At 58.0% G+C, this 26,559-nt stretch overlaps 3 protein-coding genes across 11 annotated transcripts; 2 read left to right on the top strand and 1 right to left on the bottom strand.

Moving 5' to 3' along the window:
• Nucleotides 1–20,887, bottom strand: OPRL1 (opioid related nociceptin receptor 1). Of its 5 annotated transcripts, none has more exons than XM_064573496.1 (5): nt 20,497–20,627; nt 9,754–9,823; nt 7,777–8,041; nt 2,967–3,322; nt 1–2,868 (listed from the first exon to the last, which is right to left on the bottom strand). In XM_064573496.1, exons 3-5 carry the CDS (start codon nt 8,007–8,009, stop codon nt 2,345–2,347), a joined length of 1,113 nt encoding a protein of 370 aa, XP_064429566.1. In that variant the 5' UTR covers nt 8,010–8,041; nt 9,754–9,823; nt 20,497–20,627; the 3' UTR covers nt 1–2,344. The 5 variants fall into 5 exon arrangements, with proteins under 5 accessions (XP_064429566.1, XP_045742139.1, XP_064429568.1 ...); XM_045886183.3 differs by having other exon boundaries at nt 9,754–9,856; nt 20,497–20,614; XM_064573498.1 differs by lacking the exon at nt 9,754–9,823 and having other exon boundaries at nt 20,497–20,613.
• On the top strand, nt 15,424–16,484 carry LKAAEAR1 (LKAAEAR motif containing 1). Of its 2 annotated transcripts, XM_045886292.3 has the most exons (3): nt 15,424–15,900; nt 16,141–16,263; nt 16,347–16,484. In XM_045886292.3, the coding sequence occupies exons 1-3, from the start codon at nt 15,511–15,513 to the stop codon at nt 16,404–16,406; spliced, it is 573 nt and encodes a 190-aa protein (XP_045742248.1). In that variant the 5' UTR covers nt 15,424–15,510; the 3' UTR covers nt 16,407–16,484. The 2 variants fall into 2 exon arrangements, with proteins under 2 accessions (XP_045742248.1, XP_054365531.1); XM_054509556.2 differs by having other exon boundaries at nt 16,141–16,484.
• Nucleotides 19,995–26,075, top strand: RGS19 (regulator of G protein signaling 19). 4 transcript variants are annotated; one of them, XM_045886180.3, is made up of 6 exons: nt 19,995–20,120; nt 23,157–23,254; nt 23,431–23,552; nt 24,782–24,856; nt 24,938–25,172; nt 25,259–26,075. In XM_045886180.3, the coding sequence occupies exons 2-6, from the start codon at nt 23,225–23,227 to the stop codon at nt 25,448–25,450; spliced, it is 654 nt and encodes a 217-aa protein (XP_045742136.1). In that variant the 5' UTR covers nt 19,995–20,120; nt 23,157–23,224; the 3' UTR covers nt 25,451–26,075. The 4 variants fall into 4 exon arrangements, with proteins under 4 accessions (XP_045742136.1, XP_064429570.1, XP_054366180.1 ...); XM_064573500.1 differs by lacking the exon at nt 19,995–20,120 and adding an exon at nt 20,572–20,701; XM_054510205.2 differs by lacking the exons at nt 19,995–20,120; nt 23,157–23,254 and adding an exon at nt 20,578–20,701.
• The last annotated feature ends 484 nt before the right edge of the window (nt 26,076–26,559 follow it).

Raw genomic sequence — 26,559 nt, 5'->3', positions numbered from 1 at the left:
TTTTTTTTTTTTTAAGATTTTATTTATTTGACAGAGAGAGACACAGCGAGAGAGGGAACACAAGCAGGGGGAGTGGGAGAGGGAGAAGCTGGCTTCCCACTAAGCAGGGAGCCTGATGCGGGGCTTGATCCCAGGACTCTGGGATCATGAGGTTAACCGAAGGCAGACGCCTAACAACTGAGCCACCCAGGCGCCCCTAAATACTTATTTTAACAGTAAAGTGACCATCAGTAAAACTTGTATGAAACTGCACATTGGCCCATCTGCCAAGTGCAACCCAAGCTCGCCCTTGCTGCCTCCTCCGAAGCCCCTCTTTCTGAGAGGGTCATCCGCCTGTAGGGTCAACGTGGGCAGAACTGGGTCCACACAGGAGCCAGGAGGTATGTCTACATCTCAGGGCCATCAAGGGAGGCTGTTCTGTTCATCTTCCATCAAAACTCCCCTTGGGTCTGCTCAAGAAAGGAGAAAAGGGCTGGGGCAGGAAGGGGGTCTGCTGAGACTAAATGGGGTGAAAAGGTGTGACCCGGGTGGGAAGAGCAACCCCCCACACACTGGATCCACAGGGAACCTCTAGCAGCAGGGGGCAGCATAGAGTTGCAGTAGTTGGTTTTTCAAGGAGAAACTATTTGTGCTGAAGAAAAGGTTACAGACCTCCAGGGCATCATGAACTAATCACACCTTCTTGAAGTTGCAACCTCCAAGGGGTACCGTCCGCTAAAGACGGAGCCTGGCCAGGTGAGGAGCACAGAGCAGGTGGGAGGACTCATTACCCCAACAGCCCCACCCCACAAGAGTCAGAAACACCTACTCAGTGGGCAGGGATTTCTTATGGCCCCCAATGACCCCCGGAGGCAAGATCAGGGTTGATTACATGTAGGGGAATTCACACTTGTTGCATGCATAAATACATGAAGATACACGTTACACCAGCACAAATCACAAACCTTTCAGCCTTGTCATGAAAATGCCCCAGCTGTGGCAGCTACAGTCTCCAGAGCCTCCCACAGCTCCATCCTCCCCAGGAATGACCTCACAGAGCCAGGGCTCCCTGAAGCAGGAGAAGCCAGCCCAGAGTCAGTGCTTCCTATTGTTTGCAGGTGCCTAAGGTCACCTGGCTGAGGTCTGCAGCTCAGCTCACAGGTGGAGGCAAAATAGTCTTTTCAGTGTTGTATTTCAATAGTTTATCTGCAGGGAAGAGTGTTTGCAAAGTTACCAAACTGCAGCTTCCATCTGCAGACCAGGGAGGGTGACCACCGCCGGGAGACCCTCTGCCCCGAACAGTGTTCCCACACCAGGCAGTTCTCACACTTGGCTCAAGGAGGCCCTGTCAAGCCTCACCCCTTATACCAGCCCTGCATGTGAAGCCACCCTGATTTGGCACCATTTAAGACTAGTCCTGACAGCAGGAAGCTCAAGCCTCCCCACAGACACCTGGAGGCTTGTAAACAAAGCCAGTATCCGTCACTGGAGAGGCAGAGCACAACCCACCCCAACTGCCACTCCTCTTCCAAGCCCACCAGGATCCAAGCAGGGCGCAGGGTCCTGTCAGCTGCATAGCTGCTGACCTCTGATTTCAAGAGAGCCAAGGAGGACCCATGGACCCCAGACAGAGCATGGCAGAGCGCGCCACCGCCCCAGCACTGCGCAGCCGAGACCAGGCACACAGGGCTCTTTCAAGAATGACAGAGTGGCCTGAGGTGCCCAAGCAGTCCACCGTCCTTCTGAGCCACCTCTGCGTGCCTGGACAGCCACGTCTGTGGCTGACAGTTCTTTGTGCTTCTGGAGCGAAACATCTCTCTGAGAAGCCTTTCCGAAGCAGGAGTGGGGGACGAGGAGGTGACAGCAGTCGAGTCCCAGGCAAGTCCATAGCAGCAACTCCAAGCCCTACTGCCCACAGAGCATGCCAGCTCTCTAGGCAGCTCCAGGCTCATCCGGCTGCCCCAAGGAGGGGCTGCAGGGCTCCATGCAGACAGCACATGGCACAAGGGCGTGGGATGGCCCGCTGCTGTCACACCTCCAGGTGTGTGCCTACCAAGAGCATGCAGGGTGCCGCAGGGGAGGGGCCAGAAGAGGCCATGATGTGTGAGGGTGTTGGCATGGGCTCTGGCCAGGTACACTAACTGGTGGGTGTCCCCTCTCTGCTCGGCACCAGGAGGGCAGCTTTAGTCTGACCTGTCCCATGATGTCACCAGGCCTTCTGCGGCCACAGTGAAGTCCCTGAGTCTGGCAGTGCTCAGGACACAGGTTGGGTGTCAGCCTAGAGAGCAGTGACCTGGGTGAGCTCCGTGTTGGGTGTTGACGGGCTCTGTGGGCTGACGGGCACCATGGGCAGGTCCACGCCTAGTCATGCGGGCCGTGGTACTGTCTCGGAGGTCTTGCATGCGAGGGCCACGTCCCTGGCAATGCTGCGCACGCGGTCGGACACCTGCATCTCCCGGCGCAGGACAGGAGTGCAGCAGAACTTTCGGAAGCAGGCCTTGAAATTCTCGTCCAAGAAGGCATAGAGGACGGGGTTGAGGCAGCTGTTGACATAGCCAAGGGCCGTGCAGAAACGCAGGAGGGCCACAGCGGTCTCACTGCCTGGCTGCACGCCCAGCCCCTGGACCAGCACGAAGACCTGGACGGGCGTCCAGCAGCCCACAAACACCGCCACCACCACCAGCACGAGCCGTGTGATGCGCCGCAGGTTCCGGTCCTTCTCTCGGGAGCCAGACAGCAGGCGGACCCCACGCAGCCGCCGGATCATGAGGCTATAGCAGATGGAGATGATGAGTACGGGAACGATGAAGGAGAAGAGGAAGATGCAGATGGCAAACACGGGGCCCCAGTAGTCCTGTGGTGTAGGGATCTCCACCAGACACTCAATCTCTGCAGGGGGAAAAGCGGGGTCAAGGTGGATAAACCAGGAGGGACCCTCTGGGATCCTGGAGACAACAGCACTGGGGAAGAGGGGCCACCCCACTGACCTTCATCCTCGACCTGTGCCGAGCCCATGATGGCAACGGGAACGCCGACGACAGACGCCAGAGCCCAGATGGCCACATTGACTGCCTGGGCCTTGCTGGACGTCCGGACATCGAGAGCACGGATGGGGTGGCAGATGGCTACGTAGCGGTCCACACTCATGGCAGTCAGTGTGAAGGTGCTGGTAAACATGTTGTAATAGTCGATGGCGATGACCGTCTTGCACAGGGCATTTCCAAAAGGCCAGAAGCCCAAGAGGACGTCTGTGCCCTGGAAGGGCAGTGTCAGCAGCACCAAAGTGTCTGCCAGGGCCAGGTTAAAGATGTAAATGTTGGTAGCTGTCTTCATCTTGGTGTGTCTGCAGAGAGCACAGAGAGAAGGAAGGCTTCATCTAGTCCCCCTGGCTGGACCTGGCAACAAAGGCTCAGGGCCCTTCTTATTGCCACCACGAGGAGCACCCACTCTGAGACCCTTGTTAAATGCAGATTCTTGGGCCCAGCATGGAGCCTGGGGGCAAACAGCCCTTCTGGCCCACACAAAAGTGTTCCAAACCCAAAGACTGGTCTGCTTTGAAAAGGTTGGGTGTGTAGGGTAGCAGAGCACACATCTGACTCCGCATGGGAGCAAAGGGGTAGGATTCGTAAGAAAAAGGACCTGTCCTCCCTCCCTCCCTCCCTTCCAAGTCTTCCTGAAGACCCTACATGGACTGCAAGGCTGGCCCTCCGGATACCAGAGGCTTCTAAGGGCTCCAAAGGTCTACGGCCATACCACCCTGAACGCGCCCGATCTTGTCTGATCTAAGGGCTCCACAGTCTGTAAGAGCACATCAAGTCCTTCTAAGTCCATGTTGTAGTCTGGTGACAGAAGCAGGAAATGGTGACAGGAATAGGAGGGTTGCTAATGAGGTCTGGCTGTATCCAAGGAACAGGTCTTGGGACATTATGGCTGCTTAATCAGTATTTGTTGAAATGAATCAATAGTTACGATAGTGGTGACGGTGGTGGTGGAGATTACGGTGGCCGTGGTAGAGCAGGTAATTATGGTGGCCGTGGTAGAGACGGGAGTAATGATGGTGGTGGTGATAGTGTTGGCAGCAGAAACACCAGAGATGGCAACGTTCTGTGTCAGTTAAGCTGCCATAAAGGAATCTGAGCTCAGTCCTGCATCTTACAGAGGGATTAGGAATAAGCACAAACAGGCCTTAATTACGACCAAATAACAGCAACAATGACCACAATGGCAGACACCTGTGCCAAGCTCTTCACATGGATTTTATCTCATTTAAGATTTCAAAAATGGGGGCGCCTCGTGGCTCAGTCGTTGAGCATCTGCCTTCGGCTCAGGTCATGATCCCGGGGTCCTGCTCTGCGGGGCGCCTGCTTCTCCCTCTCCCACTCCCCCTGCTTGTGTTCCCTCTCTCGTTGTGTCTCTCTCTGTCAAATAGATAAATAAAATCTTAAAAAAGATTTCAAAAATGCTATTTTGATCCCCCACTCTATGCAGGAGGACACTTAGGCTCAGAGGATCTAAGTGGTCTTGAAAAGAGCTGGTAAAAAAGTAGACAGGATGAAGAGAACTAGAAGACGAGCCACAGACAGGAGGAAAGATTTGCCAAAGACACATGTGATACAGGACTGCTGTCAAGAATATACAAAGAACTCTTAAAACTCAATAAGAAAACAGACAACCTGGGGCGCCTGGGTGGCTCAGTCATTAAGCATCTGACTCCTGGTTTTGGCTCAGGTCCTGATCTCAGGGTCCTGAGATCAAGCCCCACCTTGGTCTCTGAGCTCAGCAGGGAGTCTGCTTGAGATTCTCTCTCTCTGCCCCTCCCCCCGTCCCTCTCTCTCTCTCTCTCTCAAAAAAAAAAAAAAAAGAGCCAAAGACTTTAACAGTCACCTCACCAATTAAAACAACAGTGAGAAACGACTACACACCTCTTAGAATGGGCAAAATCCAGAACACTGACACCAAAGGGTGGTGAGGGTGCAGAGCAACAGGAACTCTCATTGGTTGCCGGTGGGAATGCAAAATGGCGCAGTCACTTTGGAAGACAGTTTGGTGGTTTCTTACCAAGCTAAACACACTTTTCCATACAATCCTGCAATCACACTCCTCGATATTTACCCAAAGGAGTCGAAAACTTCCATCTAAACACGCACAAAAAAACACTGCACACAGATGTTTGTAGCAGCTCTATTCATAATAGCCAAAACTTGGAAGCAACCAAGATGTCCTTCAGTAAGTGATGGGAGATAAATAAACCGCAGTAGATCCAGAAAACGGAGCAATATTCAGTGATAAAAGAAATGAGCTGTCGGGGCACCTGGGCGGCTCGGTCTCTTAAGCGTCTGCCTGCGGCTCAGGTCATCTCAAGGTGCTGGGATCGAGCCCCGCGTCGGGCTCCCTGCTCAGCGAGTCCGCTTCTCCCTCTCACTCTGCCCCTCTCCCCACTCATGCATGCGCTTTCTCTCTCTGAAATAAATAAAATCTTTTAAAAAGAAATGAGCTGTCAAGCCATGAAAAAACATACAGGAGTACATCTGAAATTAATGTAACATTGTGTGTCAACTATACTTCAATTAAAAAAAAATTTTTTAAAGAAACAGCCATCAAGCATGCAAAAAGATGCCAAATCTTACTAAAATTAAGGCTAATGTGAATTTTTAAAAAAAAAAAAAAGGACATGGAGGGGCACCTGGGTGGCTCAGCTGGTTAAGCGACTGCCTTCGGCTCAGGTCATGATCCTGGAGTCCCTGGATCGAGTCCCGCATCGGGCTCCCTGCTCAGCAAGGAGCCTGCTTCTCCCTCTAACCCTCCCCCCTCTCATGTACTCTCTCTCTCTCATTCTCGCTCTCTCAAATAAATAAATCTTTAAAAAAAAAAAAAAAAGGACATGGAGGAGCCTTAAATGTATATCACTAAGTGGGAGAAGCCAATCTGAGAAAGCTACACACAGTATGGGTCCAACTACGTGACGCTGTGGAAAAAGCAGAACTATGGAGACAGTAAAAGATCAGTGGTTGCCAGAGGTTGGGGGGTGAGGAGGGATGAGCAGGCAGAGCACAGAGCGTTCTCAGGGCAGTGAGACTATTCTGTGTGATACTAAATGGTGGACACATGTCATTACATATTTGTCAAAACCCATAGAATGTACACCAAGAGTAACCATAGTGTAAACTGCGGACTTTGGGTGATCAGGATGTGGTTAATGTAGGTTCAGTTGTAAAACTGAGTTGTAATTAATTATAAAATGCACTATTCAGGTGGGGATGTTGGTAACAAGGGACACTACGCATGTGGGGGGCGGTGGCAGAGGGTATATGGGAAATCTCTGTCCTTTCCTCTCAATGTTGCTTTGAACCTAAAACCACCCTAAAAAAATAAAGTTTCTTAAAAAGAGCAGGGCTGGGCGCCTGGGTGGCTCCGTTGGTTAAGCGACTGCCTTCGGCTCAGGTCGTGATCCCGGAGTCCCGGGATCGAGTCCCGCATCGGGCTCCCTGCTCGGCAGGGAGTCTGCTTCTCCCTCTGACCCTACCCCCTCTTGCGCGCTCTCTCTCACTCTCTCTCTCTCTAATAAATAAATTTAAAAAAAATCTTTAAAAAAAAAGAGCAGGGCTTGGAACCAGTGTCTCTGACTCCTGAGGCAGCCCACCCCAGTCTACAGTCTCAGAATACACTGTGCTGACACTGGGCCAGTCCGGCACATCAGTCTCTCTGGGGACCTTCCCCGTCTGCTCCAACAGGACGTGGCTCTGAGTTTGGATGCCCCAGTGCAGAGGAGAGATACAGAGAAGCAGTGGCGACAGGAAGGGTGAACAAGACCACCACAGGCTGGGGCACTTGTCACCCAGAGCACACCCTCCAGCCACAGGGGCATGTGGGTCCAGCCCCCTGGGGTTCGGCACGGCTCTTCCTGGCCCCTGCGTAAGGTGTGCACCATACACACCAACACACGCACCTTGCACGTGTCCATGTGCACACTCACACGCACACACCGGTTTCACACACATGGGCAGTCACGCATACGTGCCCGCTCACACTCGTGTGTACGTGTGCTCACACGTGCATGTCTGGCTTTGGGTGCATGTGTACGCAGCACACTAACTCATATGTGCTCACTCTCACACATACATGTGTGCATGTGTGCTAACCGTTGTGTGCCCGCCTACATGTGGGCGCTCATGTGTGTACATGCGTGTGCATGCATGCACATGAACACACACATGCACACGCACGTCCTCACACTGTCCCCTCGCTGTTCCCCTGTGATGTTCCCCTATCCAGCAGCCTGGCCACCCCTCCTGACCCCACGGGCTTTCCCAGTCTGAGCACCAGCAGATGCTGAATCGGCCCAGACTCCAGCGGTGACGATGGAGCTGAAGGGAAGGGGCTTCGGGCACGGGCCCTGGAACAGGCTGACAAGAGCTGCCTCTCAGGGCCACTGTGAGGTCCAGGAGATCCTCACATGGTGGCTCGGAGAGGAGCTGGGCCCACAGCTCAGATCAGGGAGGTTATCTGTCAGGAGTCAGGGTGACATTCCCTCTGGGACACAGCTGCACCCTCCCTCCTCCCCCCTGCCAGGACTGGGGTGAGCAGGGCTGATCCTTTCCTCTCCCCCCACCCCGTCAGGTGCCCCAGCCGTGAAGACGTGAGCATCCAGGGCTCAGGACTGACCCTGACCCTGACGGTGCCTGACAGGACGACCAGAAATTGAATGGGAAAAGTGCAAAGTCTCTACCTGCCAGGCCCACCCGAACAGCCCCCTGCCCACTTCCCCACTGCAGCGGCGTGGACGGGTCCCCAGCCTACCTGAGGATGACATACATGACGAGGCAGTTCCCCAGCAGTCCCCCAATGCAGACGGCCAGGTAAAGCCCCACAATGGTGACCTTGAGCCCAAGGGGCAGAAAGGCACCGTGGCTGGCATTGAGCAGAAGGCTGGGGGGCAGCAGGCTGTGGTTGGGGTTCAGGAGGGATAGGTTGCCCTGCAGGTGGCCGCTGTAGAGGACCTCCCAGAACGGGGCAGGGAAGAGGGACTCCATGCCACCTCCCTGTGTGCAAAGTCACCTGGTACCTGGGAGAGAACAGGGACACATGACCTCCAAGCACAGTGTGTGCTCCCACCAGGCACGTGGACCGCCCCCCCAAGACAGCCTTAGCTGCAGCGGCACATGCACTCACTCAGAAACAATGGAGACGAGCAGACATGCATGCACAGACAGGGACACATCTAGAGGCACGCATGCAGACAAGGGCACGGTCTCGTGTGGCTGGCGGACTCCCACAGGGGACGTGCGGACGTAGTTATGCAGTGACACGCCGAGACACGTGTCCACCCACAGGGACTCACAGACACACAGCCCTCCACGTGCGCACACCACCCACAGACAGGTGCAAACCTGACCTCAGGCACACACAGGAGACACACCCAGAAACAGCTGGGACACGGGACAGGGGCCGACTTCCTCCTGCCCCTCCCCAGTCCTGCCCGAGGGCTGCAGTCTGTCCAGACCCGACCCCTGGCCCCGGCAGCTTAGGCCTTACCTTAGCAACCTGCGTGGGAGCTGACACTGCGGACGCTCTAACCGTCAGCAGCGGCAGAGCGGGACTGGGACCCACTGGCCGCCCCAGGGCGGGTCTGCGTGGGGCTGCGGCAGGAGCGGCTGCCCCTCCTCAGCGGACGCCAGACCAGACGCAGCCGCCTAGCGCAGAGCTGGGGGTGGGGCGGAGACTGCCGCTCCTGAGGAGGAGGGGCCACGCGGGCTGGAGGAGGGGGCCGCAGGGAAGGGGGGTCACCAGGCCCCACACTGGACGTCCTTTGGACAGACCAAGGGACCAGGGCACACACTTAGAGGTGAACGACAGAGACAGGCTCCCACACACAGACACAGGGACGCGGATCCACACAGGCACTGAGTCAAGGGACAGACAGACACACAAGGACACACACAGACACATGGAACAGAGACTCAGGGACGCACACAAGACGCACAGACTGGGACAAGGATTTGGGGCCTCAGCTAACACGCAGAGACACTGCCTCCGGTGGACTCAGATCAGCCCCGGTTGGCCTTCTGTGCCCAGGACAGCACCCTCCGCTGGTCTCCCAGGGGAACTGAGCCACAGCAGACCAACAGGGGGGTAGATACACAGCAGTGCCCCTGCCTGGCCAGGCCTAAGTGGATTAGAGCCTTGTGGACAAGCAGGATGCCTAGACTCTGCTGTGCTCCCTGTGTGCCTACTGCATGCTCCACATGTCCATCATGAACATGAACTCATCCATCCCCACCACACCAGGTCACTGCCAATCAGCATCACCTTTGTGCAGACAGGAGCATTAAGCCTCAACGTTGTGAAGCCACCTGTCAAAGTGGCAGAGACAGGGTTCAAACACAGATCCATCCGCCACTTTGAGACACACCAAGGTGTCTCTGCCACAGCTGGATCCCAGAGCAACATCTGAGCATCATTCCCTCACAGCCTGGGCCCCCAGCACCCAGGCAGCTGAACAGTTCCCATGGAGCCACCTCCTTCCCAGCACTGGGGTCACATGCCATGTGGGTGACCCCTGAGCTGAGTCACAGCCTCTAAGTCATGGGGTCCTTCTTCCTGCACAGGCTCTATTCACATATCCCAGACCCTGCTTGGAGCATCCATCTCCAAGGATGGGGACCTGGTTGCTAGGCGACTGGCAGCAGCGTTGCTAGGATACCTGGCAAATCAGGAAAGGACAGGGCAGGCAGATGCCCTAGGACTCAGCATCCCAAGCTGTCCCCCAGGACTTACCTCTGCATCTTCACTGCAGCTGATTCAGGGACAGTATGGAGGCACAGGGCACGACCACAGAGACACTCACCTGGGACACACAGGGACGCACAGTCTCACCTGCCTGCAAATACACGCAAAGATGCCCAGATAGACACACAAGTGAAGACACAAATGGGTTCATGCTCAGAAATGCACACGGACTCGCAGGCCACACAAACACATGGGCCACACACACGTGAACCCACACCAACATGCACTCGAAGCACATGAGTAGACAGGAGACATATACGTGCACCACACTCCCCAAATGAAGCTGGAAGCAGGATCCTGCTGACCTCAGGAGCCCAGCAGGGACAGGAACCCAAGGAGGCTTGGCCTCCTGCAGCCTCTCCTCGCTGGGCTCACCAAGGTTTAAGCAGCCAACCCCAGTCCCCCCTGCCCCAGCTGCCTCTGCCCACCTGCCCACTCAGGAGCATACAGAGCTGCATTTCATGGTGGCCTTCAGTGGCCTCCCTACTCAGGCACAGACTAGGAAAAGGGGGGTGGGCCATGAGGCTGGTCTGGAAAAGCGTCCCATGCGAGTGCCCCTCACGGGGACAGTCTTAGCCAAAGTACAGGCTAGGTCACCTGGTTGGTGGGTGGCCAGGCTGGGAGGCTGACTGTACTCCCTGGACCCTAAAGCGCTCCCACAAAGGGGGCTGGCAGCACAGAGGACACAGCCCAGGCCTCTCGGGACCCCTGAGCAGCCAGGGTAAGACACAGAACACAGGTGTCACACAGGGGACAGCAGGGGACTTGTTATGTGAGAGAGCATTTGTGTCCACGCAGGATACCCTCAAACACACGTCACATGCAGGCAAAACAAAACACACAGGTGATGTGGAAATGTTGGGGTTCGGAGCCAATGGCCAAGAAAGAATTCTTGAGGGCGCCTGGGTGGCTCAGTTGGTTAAGCGACTGCCTTCGGCTCAGGTCACGATCCTGGAGTCCAGGGATCGAGTCCTGCATCGGGCTCCCTGCTCGGCAGGGAGTCTGCTTCTCCCTCTGACCCTCCTCCCTCTCATGCTCTCTGTCTCTCATTCTCTCTCTTGCAAATAAATAAAATCTTTAAAATTAAAAAAAAAAAAAGAATTCTTGAGACATCTTCAATGCAAAAAGGTGTTTTTATTAAAGCCTGGGGACGGGACCCATGGGCACAAAGAGCTGCACCAGGCTTGTGAGGAGTGGTTAATTACACACTTTTAAGTTGGGAGGGGGTTAGGGAGAGCACAAGCCTCCAAGGTGTTTTGGAAGCAAAGTTTCCAGGACCCTGAGGGGCTAGTTATTGTTAGGAAAAGGTCATTTATTACTGTCTAGTAAACCCTCCGTCATGAGACACTTCAGATGTATATCGGTGGGTCATATGTTTGGGGGATGACTGCCAACATACATCTTGGGGGGTAGAGATAAAGGAAGTTTCCAAAGGAATTTCTATACGTTTAAAGTAGACTTAGGGGCGCCTGGGTAGCTCAGTTAAGCGACCAACTCTTGATTTCGATTCAGGTCATGATCTCAGGGTCGTGAGATTAAGCCCCAAGTTGAGCTGTGGGCTGAGTGTGGAGCCTGCTTGGGATCCTCCCGTCTCCTTCTCCCTCTGCCCCTCCCTGCCACCCCCACCCACGCTGCGTGCACGAGCTCTCTTGCTCTCTCTCTCTCTCACAAAAAAAAAATAGACTCACAGGATCCTGAGGGTCGAGCTAAGATTGCCTTTTGCCCTTAGCAAAGTGTCCACATCAAGGCAGCTGAGCTCCCAGAGGAAGTTCACTCTGCCTGTTTCAAGGACTTGTCAATGGGTTGTAAGTAGTAAGGAAATTTAATTTTTCTTTGGCCTTTGTTTCCCACATCACAGGGAAACCAGGGACAGCCCAAGGCACACAGCTCCCATGAATGAGCACAGAATGTGTCCACAAACTGTGCCTAGAGCTGCCTGGGCTACACTCGCGAGTCATGGCATTCATAGCAAGACCTGGGTCCCAGAGAGATTTACACCCACAAAGTGGGGAGAATGTACTTTACTCTTGCCCAGTGAGTCGGAGCCCAGAAACGTCAGCACTCATGGCCCCAGGCAGGCACTCTGTCTGCTCCCCTGTGCCTCGGCTTGCTTCGCCATCCCTGGGCTGGGCTCAGGGGTCCCAGTGCAGTCAACGGAAGCCTCACACAGACCAGCCACCCCACGGCGGGTCAGCCCGCAGCCCATTTGTACTGTTAAGAAGTGAAAGGATTTTAAAAATTCTGAGTTTCATCATAATAAATTAGTTTGTGTGATTTTAACCTTATCATAGTTATATAAGGCAACAGGAGAATTGAGTTGTGTGTGGATTTTCAGTATAATGTTAAATTCTACAGTCATTTAATAAAGCTTTGAATTTTATTTTGGGGTTTTATTTTCAGGCGTTGGAGCCAACCAACATACTTTTAGATCTCAGCATTTCCATCAGCCCTTGAAAAACACATGAATCCTGGACACAGAAATAGATGGAAGACACTGCCTGATGGTCTCTCCCAGGTGTTGGGCCGCAGACACACGGGTAGCACCTCCCTCATCCCCCCCACCCCCGCCCCAGGAACCACAAGGTGTGGGGAGAAGCTGGAAGAAGCTACTTTCAGGAATTTGAGCTGTGTGGGCACCAAGCCCTCGGAGGATTGGGGAGGAGGGATACCAAAGTTTTTCAATCCTACAAAAACAGAGGGAAAGTTCAAGTCCCTTCTTGCAGGAAAGCATGCCCCCACTCGCCCTATAAAACCCACTCCACTGCCAGGAGCCAGCAAGCAATTCCCTTCTGTGAGCCCTCCTGGCCCAGACCTGCGAAGCTGAGAGGAGAGCCCAGATCCCTGTCTCCACCCACAGCTCACCAGTGTGGGAGCACAGAGTTGAGCCAGAAGCAGCCCCTGCCTGAGCTATATGTATCCAGGAGGCCTGCCTGGAGGAGGTTGTCTGTTAGGTCAGACTCCCTAAGCCCTCACTGCTTCTGGATCCCAGAGACCTTTGTCTTCAACAAGCCCCAAGGTTGGTGCTGAATCCCAAGGCCCAGGCCACACCCCAAAGGCACATACTGGGCAGGAACAGGCAGCATACAGGAACAGCTTGTCCAAAGGCTTGGGGGCTGGAAGGATGGACAGTCATTCAGTGGAGCTTGAGGGTAGTGCACACCCTGGGATATAGGGGCTCAAAGTCATAGTTTACCTTTTCACCAGGAAACCAGAGCAAGCTTCCCAAAACAAGGTGAACAATCAACAACCTCCTGGTCCGCTGAGACCCCACCTCCAAAGCCAGGACAGTTCCCATCTCAGGGGTGCAGGTCCTAAACCCACAAAAAAGCACCATTGCCCTTGGCACACATCCGTGAATGAAGGGGACAGTTATGTAAGCACCATGGAAGTCACCCATGCATTAACAAATTATGGACTTAGCGCACTAACTTTGGCCTAGTGTGAACTGTAGCACGGACCATACGGATTCATGAATTCTAGAATAAACTGATGAGTGCATGAGTGAGTTATAGAATTAATACATTGAGAAGTGAACGGGTTATAAAATAGTATGAAATTAACAAATACAAAAATAGGTCACAGAGGGGCGCCTGAGTGGCTCAGTCGGTTGGGCGTCTGCCTTCAGCTCAGGTCATGATCCCAGGGCCCTGGGATCGAGCCCCACATCGGGCTCACTGCTCAGCAGAGAGCCTGCTTCTCCCTCTCCCTCTGCCTGCCACTCTATCTGTGCACTCTCTCTATCTCTCTGTCAAATAAATAAATAAAATCTTAAAAAAAAAAAATAGGGGGCGCCTGGGTGGCTCAGTCGTTAAGTGTCTGCCTTCGGCTCAGGTCATGATCCCAGGGTCCTGGGATCGAGCCCCACATCGGGCTCCCTGCTCAGTGGGGAGCCTGCTTCTCCCTCTGCCCACCCCCTCCTCATGTTCTCTCTCTCTCTCAAATAAATAAAAATCTTTAAATAAAAAAAAAAAAATAAAAAAATAGATCACAGAAATCTAGGTCCCAGGACCCAGAAATTTGGAGTTCAGCAAAACCTGGCTCTGGGAACTTGAGGGACCCCCCCAGACCCCAAACTTGCCCTGGAAGAGGTAAGGGGTCCTGAGCTCTGCCCCAGTTTCCCTTCCTGTGAACAACAGCGGTTGTGGGAGCCCTTTTGGGTCATGCATCGGGGAAAACGTATCAGACAGGAAGGTCTCATAAGCTATGCCCTCTGCCCCAAAACTAGCCGCCGAAGACCTCTCCAGCCAGGAAGCTGGGCCCACAGCCCCCACAAGAGTGCGTTTGGGGCTCCCCAGGAAGAAAAGAAAGGGCACCCAGACTGGAAAAGCTGGCGGTCACCTCCTCCAGCCTGGAAGGGGCCGGGACAACTGCAGGCATTTCCCCCCCTCGAATGGAGGAACCGTCCAAGCACCTGGACCCGGGCTCTGCCCACGCCCCTCCCTTCCCAGAGACAGCCCCGCTCCAGCTCCCGCGGGGAGGGGGGGGGGCGGGACTCCTGTTGCCAGGCAACCGCGTCAACAAGCCCCAGGGAGTCAGGCCTCGGTTAGAGGCTCAGACCCTAGAAAGTGGAAAGTATGGGTGTAGGGAAGGGGGACAAGGGCCAGGCCCTTGACCGCTGTAGCTAAGAATGGGGTGTGGGAGGGAGCTGGCCGCCAGCAGATGCCTCGTTGTGGCTCTGCCTCCCCCCCACAGTGGGCCAGGATGTGGCCCAGGCTCTGGGGCCTGAGGTGCTGTGGGCTGGGAAGGAGGGCTGAGCCAGGACCTTAGGGGCATTTCCCTCTCCCCACTTGTGGGCCCTAACTGGTCTATCACCACCCTGGGCTCTGCTCTCCCTTCCTCCATCTAGACCCAGCAGGGCACAGGCTAGGAGGATGGGCTGCCCCCACCACCCCTACCCCACCCCACCTTGGGCAGCAAGCCAGCGGTCCATTCTGCTTTCAGCATCCCTGACACATATGTGGGATCTCCCACAGACACACAGACTGACCCACACAAGAACATACAAACTAGAGCACACACATCTCCTCTGCCCATCCCCTCCATCTCCAGCCCCTAACACTAAGGCAGAGGGGTCTAGGCCAGGGCTGGCCAAACTAGAGCAGCCATGAGGTTCCAGTGGGGTGGGGGTTTGCTGACGGACTGGCAGCCACAGACATGGGGGACTGGGACACATCAAGGGTTCCAGAATTGTGGGGAAGGGTCTACCAAGCTTCACCCAGATCAGTCTTAACAGGGTCTCCACCCCTGGGTAGGGCCAGAGGTCAACTCAGGGGTTTCAGCATTTTCTCAGTGGACAGAGAAACAGCCCGTGGGCAGGAAGGGAATTTTCTGAAATTAAGTGAATCAGAAATTTATGGCTGACTGCAAGGATAAATAGGATGGGTGCTAGGCTTGCCCAAAGGTGCAGAGGCTGGGGGCGCCTGGGTGGTGCAGTCGGTTTGGTTTCTGCTGAGGTCGTGAGATTGATGGGCTTGGGGCTCGCGGTCAGCGCGGAAATCTGCTTAAGACTCTCTCTCCCTCTGCCCCTCGCTCCCTTTGCTCTCTCGCGCAGGCGCTCTCTCTCTATCTCTCTCAAATCAATCAATCTTAAAGAAAAAAGAAAAAAGAAAAGGGCGCAGAGCCTGGAGGGGCAGGACCTAAAGCCCGCTGTGGGGAATCTAGAGGGGCCGGGCCGGCCAGGCCGGGCCAGAGGAGCTGGTAGGTGCCCAGTGGAACTCATTCTTCCCTCGGCAGGGCGGGCCCAGGATGCAGTCGCCAGCGGCGAAGGAGGCTGGGCGCAGGGGCCCGCGGGAGCGAACAGGAAAGGGGTCCCGTGAGGAGCGCGCCAAGGGGCCGCCCGCGGCGGAGCCCCCCAAGCCGGGTTGGGCCCTATCGCCGGAAGGCCTGGCGGCCATGCGCCCCCCGCAGCGCCACCGCCACCTGCTCTTCGGGGACCTGCTTGAGGACGTGGGCGTGGCCGCCTCCGTCTTCCCCCGTGAGTCAGTGGAGCTGGGGTACCATATGCCCGACCCGCGCGCGTGGACGCAGTCACTCGAGCTGCCCGCAGTGCGCCAGGACATGCTCCTCGGCGTCCTCAAGGCAGCGGAGGCCCGAGGACGAATCCGTGCCCTGCGGCTGCGCTACATCCGCATGCGGGTGAGGCTAGGGGCCGGAAGGAAGGGGCGCGCAGGCGGGAAGGCTGGGGGCCCGGCGGGGTGGGGGGGCAGGCGGGGTGCGGAGACCGGCCCTGGTCCGCTGAGGAAAGGGTGGGTGGGGATGGATCAAACGGCGGGAGGGACCGGCCCAGGCGCCCTGCAGGAGGGGGCGGGCGGAGCAAGGCAAAACTTAACGCGTAGACTCAGAAACACCCCCTCACCCCCACCCCGCGACCTGCAGGCGGAGGAGATCTCGCTCCTCATCCTGCAGCAGAAGTCCGCGCGCGCCGCCATCCGGCTGGAGCTGTTCCTGCCGCCGCGGCTGAAGCCAACGCGGATCCCAGACCCCCTGGACCGTCAAGAGGTGCCCACAGGCCGGGGAAGGGGCGGAGGGGGGGTCCCCGCCCTCCTCCCCGTACACTTGGCCCCAACCCCTCTCACCCGCAGAGGAGGCGCGTGGAGACCATTCTAGAGGAGAAAGTTGATGGCAGCATCTTCCCACGTTGACTGGGACCCCACAGGATGCGAACGCGCCCCACCCTCCCATATAAAGTTCTCATTGTCCAAGCGCCCCCTGGTCGTTACGCTGCCTCTCTCCAGGTTCCCCCGGAGGGAAGGGGAGAGTATGGATGCTGCCTCCCCTGCATCCGATCGCAGACATCTGGATACACAGAGCGGGGGCGGGGGGGGGGGTTGCCCTCCAACAAAGTAGAAGGGGGATGCAAGCGGGCAGGTGTCAGATTAACAGAGGATGCTGGTAATCCCTCAAATACCGCTCTGCCCCCATCAGGCAACCTGGTGCCCTGCAAGTCTCTGAGAGCCTCCAGTCTGAGGAGACAGGAATAAGAATTGGGTCAGGGCAACTGTCACAACCCCAGAAGTGAAGGGCAAGCTCAGGGAGAAAGTGGGGCCCAAGTGGGACCCCAGATTGTAGGTCATTCCATCAGGGGTCAGAGAGGAGGGTGACATTCTGGGCAGGACAAGCGACTGCACAAGCCAAAGGTGGCCTTTGGAGCCGGCTGTGCCGGGGAGGTCCTCCGGGGAACCGAGACTGGGGGAGACTGGGGAAAAGGAGACCACCTCAGGAAGGCCCCGACTTCTCCAGACAGAAAATCACCTTTTCATCTTGAATGACCTCCTCAGCTCTGCTCTATCCCCCTCACACACAGACATACATATACAGGAAGGAAACCACCCGTGTCCTGTTCTGACAAATCCACCTCGTGCAAAGGCTCTGAACTCTGAAGAGTCTCCCAACTTTCTGGACAGATCTTTCCTTAGAGAACTTAGTACTCTTCTCCCTGACACGCGCTCTTTGCAGAGCCTAGAACTTGCCACGTCTCCCTTTTCTTCCCTCCTAGTCCCTAACCAGCTGCAGAGGTGGGGGCCAAAAGGATTCAGACAAGCCCCCCAACCCGTGCCAGGGACGCCTGCTGAGTGGCCCTCAGTAAGTCCTTCTCCCTGCACCTGACCCTTCACCCTTTCTGTGCTGTTACTGCCCCTGGCCTTGGTCCAAGCCCAGAACTGCGTGTGGAGCTTGGAGTCTGCGGCAGCTCTGGGAGGAAGGAGAGAGCGGCAGCTCTGGGAGGAAGGAGAGAGCTATGCATGGCAGTCATGGCGGGGGGGGTGGGGGGGGTGTTTGAGCAGAGCTGGGGAAGGAGGAACAGGGGGAGAGAAGCTGGTGTGGGCTGAGGACAAATCGCCAGGGAAAGGGAGGCTTTCTCTCTGTCCACGTACACCCTGAACAGATGTTCTCTCTGTCCACGTATATCATGAACAGAATGACAGCCAGCCCTGACTCCCCAGGACCCCAGCACTCTGTCTCATGGGGATGTACTGACCACCTAGAACCATTTCATCTGTTTGGTAAATGCATATCTCATTCCATCACTTCTCTGAGTCTCCATTTCTTTATCTTTAAAATAGAGATCTTGAGGGTCTCACCTGGGCTGTGAGTGAGTGAGCACAGGGAGGGCTCCATAAGGGTGTGGATTACCCTGCAACGGGGGACCACACAAAGCCCCACGGAGAAGACCAGCAACAGAGTGGTCTCACAGGCAGCTCTGCACCAGGCACTGAGCTAGAACTTGGTGGGCCCTTTGATCCCCATACCAGGGAGGGGGGCCCGAGGTCTGCAGGGGAGGCCAGGGAAAGTGGCTGAGGACATTTCTGTGGAGCCCAGACAAGGTTTCTGCTATGGGAGAGTGAAGCATGCAGGCCAGGGCCCAGTGTACTGGAGACTGTGTGGGGTCGGGTAGATTCCTGGGGCTGCAGTCATGCTCATGCTCTGGACAGAGCATCCTGGGTTTAAACCCCATAGCCACCATTACCTGCTGCATAGCTTTGAACAAGTTACTGCCCAGCCCATCTGGATTCCTCCCATGGAATATGGGTATGCTCTGTGTAAAGACAGACTCACCAGAGAAGGTGCAGGACAGCCAGAACGGCTGGGGCAAGGGGAACGGAGTGCAGGTCCAAGTGGCCAAAGGACACAAGTGAGTGGCCACCGAAGGTACAGTGCATAGAGGGCTGGGAGGGCGGAGGGAGTAGGGAATGGCGTGAGTACTGAGAGAAGTGTGCTGACCTCCACCCATGGTCAACTGTGCCACACATTTCTCAGGAAGGGGTAGAGACACCACACCAAACACTGTGGGATCAGCCTGGCTGCGTGACGTTGCGCAGATGCTGGCCTGACTCTGTAGGACCTACCTCTCAGGACGGTGACCTAGGCTAAGTAAGAAGCAGCCACCTCCTATCTGGACAGGCTTCCGGCCTCTGCCCTGGCCTGGCCAGCCCGTCAACTTGGCAGCCAGATAGCTCTGTGGCCATACCAGCCAAGGCCCCCGGGCACACAACCCCAGGAGGCACCCCAGCCTGCATGGCCCCTCTCACCTCTCTGACCTTGTCTCACACTCTCCTCCAGCTTGGCCTCCACTCTCCCAAGGCCCCCATCCTGCCGTTCTGCCAACCCTGTCCTTTGCTGAGTGACACCTCCCTCCTCTGCTCTGCAGTCCTCCTTAGCCCTCCTGACCTCTAACCCAGTCTGCCAGTCTGTTTCTTGTCTGCCCCAGGGCTGGTCCGCCTGTCTCGCTTGCTGCTGGGGCCCACCAGTGTCTGGCACACAGGGTACACCCAGATCATTGCTGAATGAATGAGAGGCACATGTAAAATCACCACTTCCCTTTCCATCTTGAAGAGTTCTGAGAAACGTGTGCATATCGACTTGTGCAACTGGAAGGCATTTTGTGTGCCGGCCTCGGGCATCAGGAACCAGGCGGGCTGAGTGCCTGCACGGGGGACAGGAGATGCACGTGGTCCAAGGCCAGGGGGCACAGACACTGCAGACCATTTCCAGAGCAGGGTCTGCACCACACTGACACTGGCCCAAAGCATGCTGGGATAAGAAATCTAACTGACAGCTGTAACGGATCATAAAATATCAGGAGAGTCCGCCAAAGAGAAGGGACAGGGCATCCGGGGCAAAAGGGAGGGTGTGGCTTTAAACTTTAGGATATCTTGGGGCAACTGGAGGCGTTGGAAGACTCACCCAGTCCCCACAGACAGGAACATTTGGTGATTCCAGATGCAAGAACCCATACCCCCAGCACCCACCAGCACCGCGGCATCGGACCCCCTTTCCTTGGGAAGCCCCCTAGAGCACGGTGCCAGCTCACTCTTAACCCTGCTTTACAGGGGAGAGCCCACAGTCGCAGAGAAGCTAGGGCAGGGCCTGGAGGGCAAGGAGCGTCTAGGACCCCGGGTCTTGAGGGCACTTGTGACCAGACACTGGACCAGAGTCTCATGAACACCCACAAGAATGGCAAAGCTGGACTGGCCCCCCTGAACAGAGTGGGGGACACGGCCACGCCCCCATCTATTCCAGTACCAGCTCAGGCCGCCCTGGGTCCAGAGGCCCCATTATTAGCACCTCATCTCCACAGGCTCCCCCTAGGCGATACGGGGACTTGGGCGCCCCGCCGGATCTGCCGGGTGATGGGGAGGGGGCGGGTGGGGCACGAGGCCAGCCGAGCGCGGGGCGGGGCGCGCCTGGCAGGGCGGGCCGGGCACCTCCCCGCGCGAGGAAGTCCCGTCCCCGCGCTTTGGGGAAGTGCAGCCGAGGCGCCTGCGCACTGCACCCTGCGCCCCCTCCCCGACGATCCGGCCGGACCTCGGGGCGCGCGGGCCAGCAGCGGCGGCGCGAGCGGCTCGGGAGCGCGGCCGGTGAGTGCGCGCGCGCGCGGCGCCGAGGACGGCGGCTCTGCCCCTCCCGGCCCGGGGCCCGGAGGCCGTACGGGGCGGGAGCCTCGGGAGCTGGCGCCCGGATCCGCACCCCAAGGACTCCAGCCGCGGGGTCCACGTGGACCCTGGGCCGCGGCGGGACTGGAGCCAGTCCCCCGCGCGTGGGGGAGGGGGCGCTGCAACCGGTTCCCCTTTTTCTGCAGCTCAAAGCCTGGGGAAGTGATTGCTCAAAGGGAGGGGGGGCCGGAAGAACCCAGGTTTCCGCGTCTCCCGCCCCCCCCAGCCTGGTGGGGAGGGGCCGAGGCGGGACACCCTGTCCGCCCCCACCCCCACCCCCTTGGATCTGGCAGCCACTCACCCTGCAAGGCGCAGGGGAGGCGCTGCGCCCCCGGCCCCAGCTGATCCGGGGCTCCCGGCGCCGGCCTCCCTCCAGAACGCCGCAGGAGTACCTCCTGCCGTCTGACTCGAGTCCCGGCTGCTGCAGTGCACGCCCCTTCGGCAGCCAGGGTGGGGCCCAGAGGAAACCTGGCCCCTCCCGCCCCCACCTCGCCTTTGGGTCGATGGTGAGTGGGGCGCCATGGCGAGTTCCTTCAGATAGGGGTGGGGGCGTCAGTCAGAGGCTGGGGGAAGGGACCCCTGAAGAAGGAGACAAGCTCTACCAGGCCAGACCTTGCCAGCAGAGAGGGAGAGAGAAACAGGTTGCCCCCACCACTGCAGAGGTGGGGTGGGGGCAAGGGTCACCAGGGTTAGAAAGACCGGGCCTGCCTTGGAGGAGTCAGGCTGGGGCGCCCCCACCTATCAGATGGGGGGCAGCGACAGGAAACGTACTGAGTGCCATCAGAAGCAGGGAAAGGAGCCCCTCTGTCAGCCCTCCGCCCAAAGGTTATGGCATTTTTTTCTGAGATTGTCACATTTTCTTATTCTTTTTTTGGACTGGGCGGGCTCAGGGACGTTCTTTTTCCTTCTGTGGAGCAGAGTAGCAGCTGCTCCCAAGGGAACCTCTGTCCCCAGAGACCAGGCTTGCTGCCTGTCCAACCTCTCCCACCCAGACTTGGGGGCCAGAGCCTAAGGAGCTGGGAAAAGGGAACGAGTCCCCTCCCAAATGCCAGGATGAGGGGCAGGAACCCCAATTCAGACCCTGTATCACCTCAGCAGAGAGTGAGTGAACAGGTGACCCCAGTCAGCCTGAGGAAGGTGCAGGGAGCCAAGTCCAGGCCTGCAGCTGGGACAGAAGACACTGACCCCAAACACAGCCTCCAGCCCCAGAGCCCCCTGGATCTGCACCCCCAGACAGGGCCCCTCCTCTAATTCAGAGCTGAGTCTTTGGATGCTAGGGAGGGGAGAGGGGACAGGGCCCTGCCCCCACTCACAGTGGGTGGGGGTGCAGAGGAGGAAGAGCAGTTTTCTGCCTGGCTACCAGACCTCAGAGGTTGCCACACCCCTTCCTTTCCCTAGAAGCTTGACCCCTGAGGGAAAGGCAAGCTGTGGGGCTGCTGCTTCCCCATCTGCTTGCCTGGAGCCTGTGGGACCCAGTTGGAGGGTCCCCTCCCCCATGGCCTCAGGGAAAGCCAGGTAGCTGGTAAGGGGCCTCAGCCCCAGAGGATCCTATACTTTCCACCGTAGATTCGGGTCAGGGCAGGGCCTCTGCATGCCCAGGTCCTGGAGGCAAGGGTGCATAACTCATGCGCGGTCCTGGCATCCCTGCTCCAGGAGCTGCCTAGCCCGGTTCTGCTGTGGTGCCAGCCCTAGAGCAGCCACCCTTCCCTCCTACCCTGGGAGATCCCAAGAGGCCAACATGGACCAAAGGGGGATTGAAAGTCCACAAGCTGAGGGATGGGGGCAGCAGGGAGGATGATAATTACATGAGAAAACAAAGTGAAAGCAAGTCATGAGCCTCCAGGCCGCCAAGATGGGGCTTGGGGACAGGACTGGACGGCTCAGCCACGCAGGGGAGCACCCCAGGCCCTGTGGGTCCTCACCTAGGCCAAGGTGGGCACAGGCAGGGGCCATGGTGGGAAAGCATTCAAAACTGCCCCCAGAGCACTGATTGCCCACCCTGGTGGGACCTGTGGTTGGCCTCGCAGGGGTGGGGGTGGGGGGGATCAGGCTCCTCACCCTGGCTTGGGGCTCCAGGGCCCATGCCCCCTGGGTGCCTCCACCATGAAACATGGGTACAGACATTGAAGAGAATGCTGGCCCTCACCCCCTCCAGGGATCCCGCGTCTCTGACCCAGGATGCAGGACACCCCAACCCATTGCTACCCCCCCGCTCCCCTCCCCCACTGGCATCCCAGGCTGTATTGGTTTCCACAGCCTGGTGGGGGTGGGAGGAAGGGAAGCTGGGAGACCCTGGGTGAGGTAAGGTACCAGCTGGGGGTTGGGGTGCTAGGGGCAGCGTCTAGGACCTAGGAGCCATGGGTTCCCAGGGAGGCTCATGGCCCTCCTCATCTGTGCCCTGCTGCATTTCCCACACCCTCAGAAAGTCCTGCCCCACTCGTCTCCTCCATGCTGCAGACCTAGTCAGCTGCAAACAGGCTGGAGTCCCCTGGGGCCCACACTGATGTGGACTCCTGGTGGGGAGCAACCCTCCCCACCTCCCCCACCCCCTGCAGAAAACCCAGAATGGAGGGAGCTGGGGAGGGGGTCTGAATGTCTTACTACCACCCTTATGCATTAACCTGTAGCCCCAGACTCTTGGGGCCCCCAGTCCTCTTGGGAGGGGCCAGGAGCCGGAAACCAAGAAAGAGGAACCCAGACTTCCGGCTTCCCAGGGACCGAGCAAATGAGGGTGTCCCGGAACCTCCTGTGGAGATCTTGTCTGGGGCCCCCTCCTCACTGTCCCTGTCCCTGCTCACAGCCCTGGTGTAGGCTGGGGCAGAGGTAGGAGCCTGAATAGAGTGGCCTGAAGGTGGGGGCAGGGGACCAGGCCCCCCAGGGCTCTTGGAAGGACCCCTTCCAGGGGACAAGTATAGACTATGGTCCCAGGTTCTCAGTGAGAACCTCCACCTCTCTTCTCAGACTCCCAGGCTGTGGTGAGGGTCCCGGAGCCAGCACCACGGAGCCCGGGCGACCTCCTCCACCCACCCATGCCCACCCCGCATGAGACTGAGAAGCAGGTGCAGCACCTCCACCCCTGCCTCTGCCCCCATTGTGGGAACGGGGGCGGGGGGCGAAGAGTTGGGAGACCCTTGACCGCCTGGGAGGCCGGGGGGTGACCACCGAGGGGAGTCAGGGAAGAGGTGTGGGGGCCCCAGGTTCTGGCCTGGAGCTGAGGAGGCCCCCATGTCACCAGCACGTAGGGCCAGAGGAGGCAGACCAGCCCCCCTCGATGTCCAGTCATGACGCGGCCCCCCCGGCTGCCCCCAGCCGCAACCCCTGCTGCTTGTGCTGGTGCTGCTGTTGCAGCTGTTCCTGGTATGTGGGGGCTGGGGTGGGGGGCAGGGACGGTGGGGAGGGGGGCTGTGCCGACGTGGGGCCCCAGGTCCTGCCCCCAGACCCTCAGGTGGCTCATGAGGCCCTGCCTCCCACAGCCCTCGTCCAGGGGTTGCGGGGCCCCGCTGGCCAGTGGCCAATGCCCAGACCTCTCTGTATGTGTGGCTTTCATGTGTGGTGTGCCTGAGGGTCTGTCCATGTGTCCGTGTCCACCTGGCCAGTCCACCATGTGGGCACTCCTCTGTCCGTTTACTCAGCACGTGCTGATGCTGCTGTGACCCAGCCTGAGCTGGCCCTGGGGTCCTACAGAGGAGAGACAGAAGCACATCCTACACACTGTTAGGTGGAAGGACACTGAGCAGGGACCTGGCCTGGGGACAGTGGGGATGAGCTTCCAGAGCGGCCTGCCAGAGGGCGGGTGTGGGGCCTCCAGGTGGTAACAGGGTTCTATAAGCCTGTGGAGAAGCTGTTAGGAGTTTTCATGTCTGACAGAGGCCTGGCCCTATTCAGGCTTCCAGCCCATGGCTGTTGAGTGGACAGCGCTGTGGGGAATCAAAGGGGGGCCTGCTGACTAGTGAGCAGTTCAGGCGTGAGGCGGGAGAGGGGAGCCGTGAAGAATTAGGACGCACTAAGACTTTGGCTGTGGGGGCCGAGGGAGAGTTTGGGGCCCAGCAGATAGGGTAGGAGAGGAACAGAGTTCTCTGTCTGTTTGGGTTTGAGATGTCTGTTAGACATTCCAGTGGCCCTGGAGGGAGATCTGGCTGGAGGCATGGATGTGGAAGCCAGCCCCGACACCGGGTGAGGAGCCAAGGGCGGGAAAACGGTCCCTTGGGGAGAAGCAGACACACACAGGCTGGGGGTTTCCTACCGCATCAGCTGGGGCCTCTGGGAGAAAGGGGTGGGGGCTGAGGTCAGGTCAGGGAGGCGCACAAGGAATCAGTGAAGTCCCGAGGGCTAGGAGACAGGAGAGGTCTCCCGAACACCACTGAGACAGCGTCGGTCCCAGGGGAGAGACAGGAAGGGTGGTGGGCTGCAGCAGGTGCAGACCCTCCTTCCCTGGAAGGTGTGAGCAGTGCAGACTCCAGAGCTGCCCACCTGCAGTGGGTTCACACACAAGCTGAGAGTCCCCGTGCCCCGTGTGCGTGTATGTGTGTGCGCGCCAAGGCCAGGGGTACCGTGGAGGCCAGTCCCACCTTTCTCTCTGCGGGTAGGAATGAAGAGCGGCGGCGAGCATGGCGGGCCTCCCGGGAGAACAAGCTGCAGCCTCTCCCCAGTTGTGAGGCATGGTAGGTGTGGCCAGCCGTGGGTGCGTGTGTCTGGGTGGTGGGGGAGCAGGCCTGACCTGGCCTGGCGGGGAATGCCCACAGTGCCACGCCAAGCCCTGAGGAGGTGCGGAGCTGGGCGCAGTCCTTCGACAAGCTGATGCACAGCCCGGCGGGACGAAGCGTGTTCCGGGAGTTCCTGCGCACGGAGTACAGCGAGGAGAACATGCTCTTCTGGCTGGCCTGTGAGGAGCTCAAGGCGGAGGCCAACCAGCACGTGGTGGACGAGAAGGCCAGGCTCATCTACGAGGACTACGTGTCCATCCTGTCCCCCAAGGAGGTGCACCGCCAGGGGGACCCAGGGCAAGGGTTCGGTGGCGGGGGGGACACCTCCTGGGCCCCTGACCCTGGCGTCCTGTCCCACAGGTGAGCCTGGACTCCCGAGTGCGGGAAGGCATCAACAAGAAGATGCAGGAGCCGTCCGCGCACACATTCGACGACGCACAGCTGCAGATCTACACGCTCATGCACCGGGACTCCTACCCCCGCTTCCTCAGCTCCCCCACCTACCGTGCCCTTCTGCTGCGGGGGAGCTCCCAGTCCTCCAACGAGGCCTAGGCTGCCCATCACAGCGGCACAGACACGGGACCCCTCCGGTGGGCAGACTGGGTGACCTGCACAAGCGTGTCGGCAGGTGTCCGGCACACCGCGGGGGCCCAGCACCCCTGGGGGCAGTCCCAGGCTGGAGCCCCCTCTCTACCCAAGGGACCTCGTACCCTGAGGTCCTGCTAAGAGGCAGGTGTGAGGGCCTCTGGGACCAGGCGGCCCCTCCCCGACCGGCTCCCCGCCGACTGGCCAAGTGCTTCTGCTGGGGCTCCTGCTTGGGGAGAGGGACCCTCCCAGGAGTTCTCGTGGACCCAGCAGCTTCACTTGGGCCTCCTTCCCAGGCAGCCGGGGACCTTGAGAAATGCCTCTGATGGGAAGCAGGGTCTCTGTATTGTCTAGTTGTGACGTGAGAAAACCCTCCGATTCAAGCTGTCTGCACCCAGATCGGACCCAGAACCTCAGAACTAGGCTTGAGGCAACAGGAGCCAGTTTCTTTTTTATATTTTCATTAATTTTAAACCTGGAAACATGTCCTTACTGTATTTTATCAAAAAAAGAAAGAAATGTTTTCATATTTATCTCCATTCCTTTTTCATCCAAAATAGGATCTTATTATTGAAGATATTTTTAATGCAAACGTCTCTCCTCTCTTTCCACATCTGGGGGGAGATTCAGGAATGAAGAATTGTCCCAGACCTAGTGCAGGGAGCAGAGGAGACCTGGCCCCAGTGGGCAGCGGTGCTCAACCCTGCCCCAGTGAGGGTGCCAAGGCCAGGGCGGGACGCCGATGGGGATGGCCTCCACAAGGCACGCGCTTGCCACCCTATTACCTGAATCTCTAGGAGGCGAAGCAATTCAAAGCTGTAGTGGGTCCAGGGCCCACCCCGTCCACTCCGTCGTCAGGAGCAGAGGGTCAGGGTGAGGACAAGTCATCGTGAATGGCTAGGGCACCCAGACGTAGCCTCCTGCCCATAAGCCCTGGGCCCTGAGCTACAGTGCCTGGGGAGGTTCGGGAGACCCTGGGTCCTCTGTGTGCCTAAGGCCCCCTCCCACCTGGTCCCATGTCTGTGCATGCCCACGCCATGCTGTGTACCCCCAGCACCTGCCCCTCATCCATGGGC

Source organism: Mirounga angustirostris, unplaced genomic scaffold, assembly GCF_029215605.1.
Source record: "Mirounga angustirostris isolate CCGP_5_RB_7025 unplaced genomic scaffold, mMirAng1.0.hap1 SCAF_10, whole genome shotgun sequence".
NCBI classification, from domain to species: Eukaryota; Metazoa; Chordata; class Mammalia; order Carnivora; family Phocidae; genus Mirounga; species Mirounga angustirostris.
Note: the sequence above shows the minus strand (reverse complement) of the source record. Positions and strands in the feature narration are given on the sequence as shown.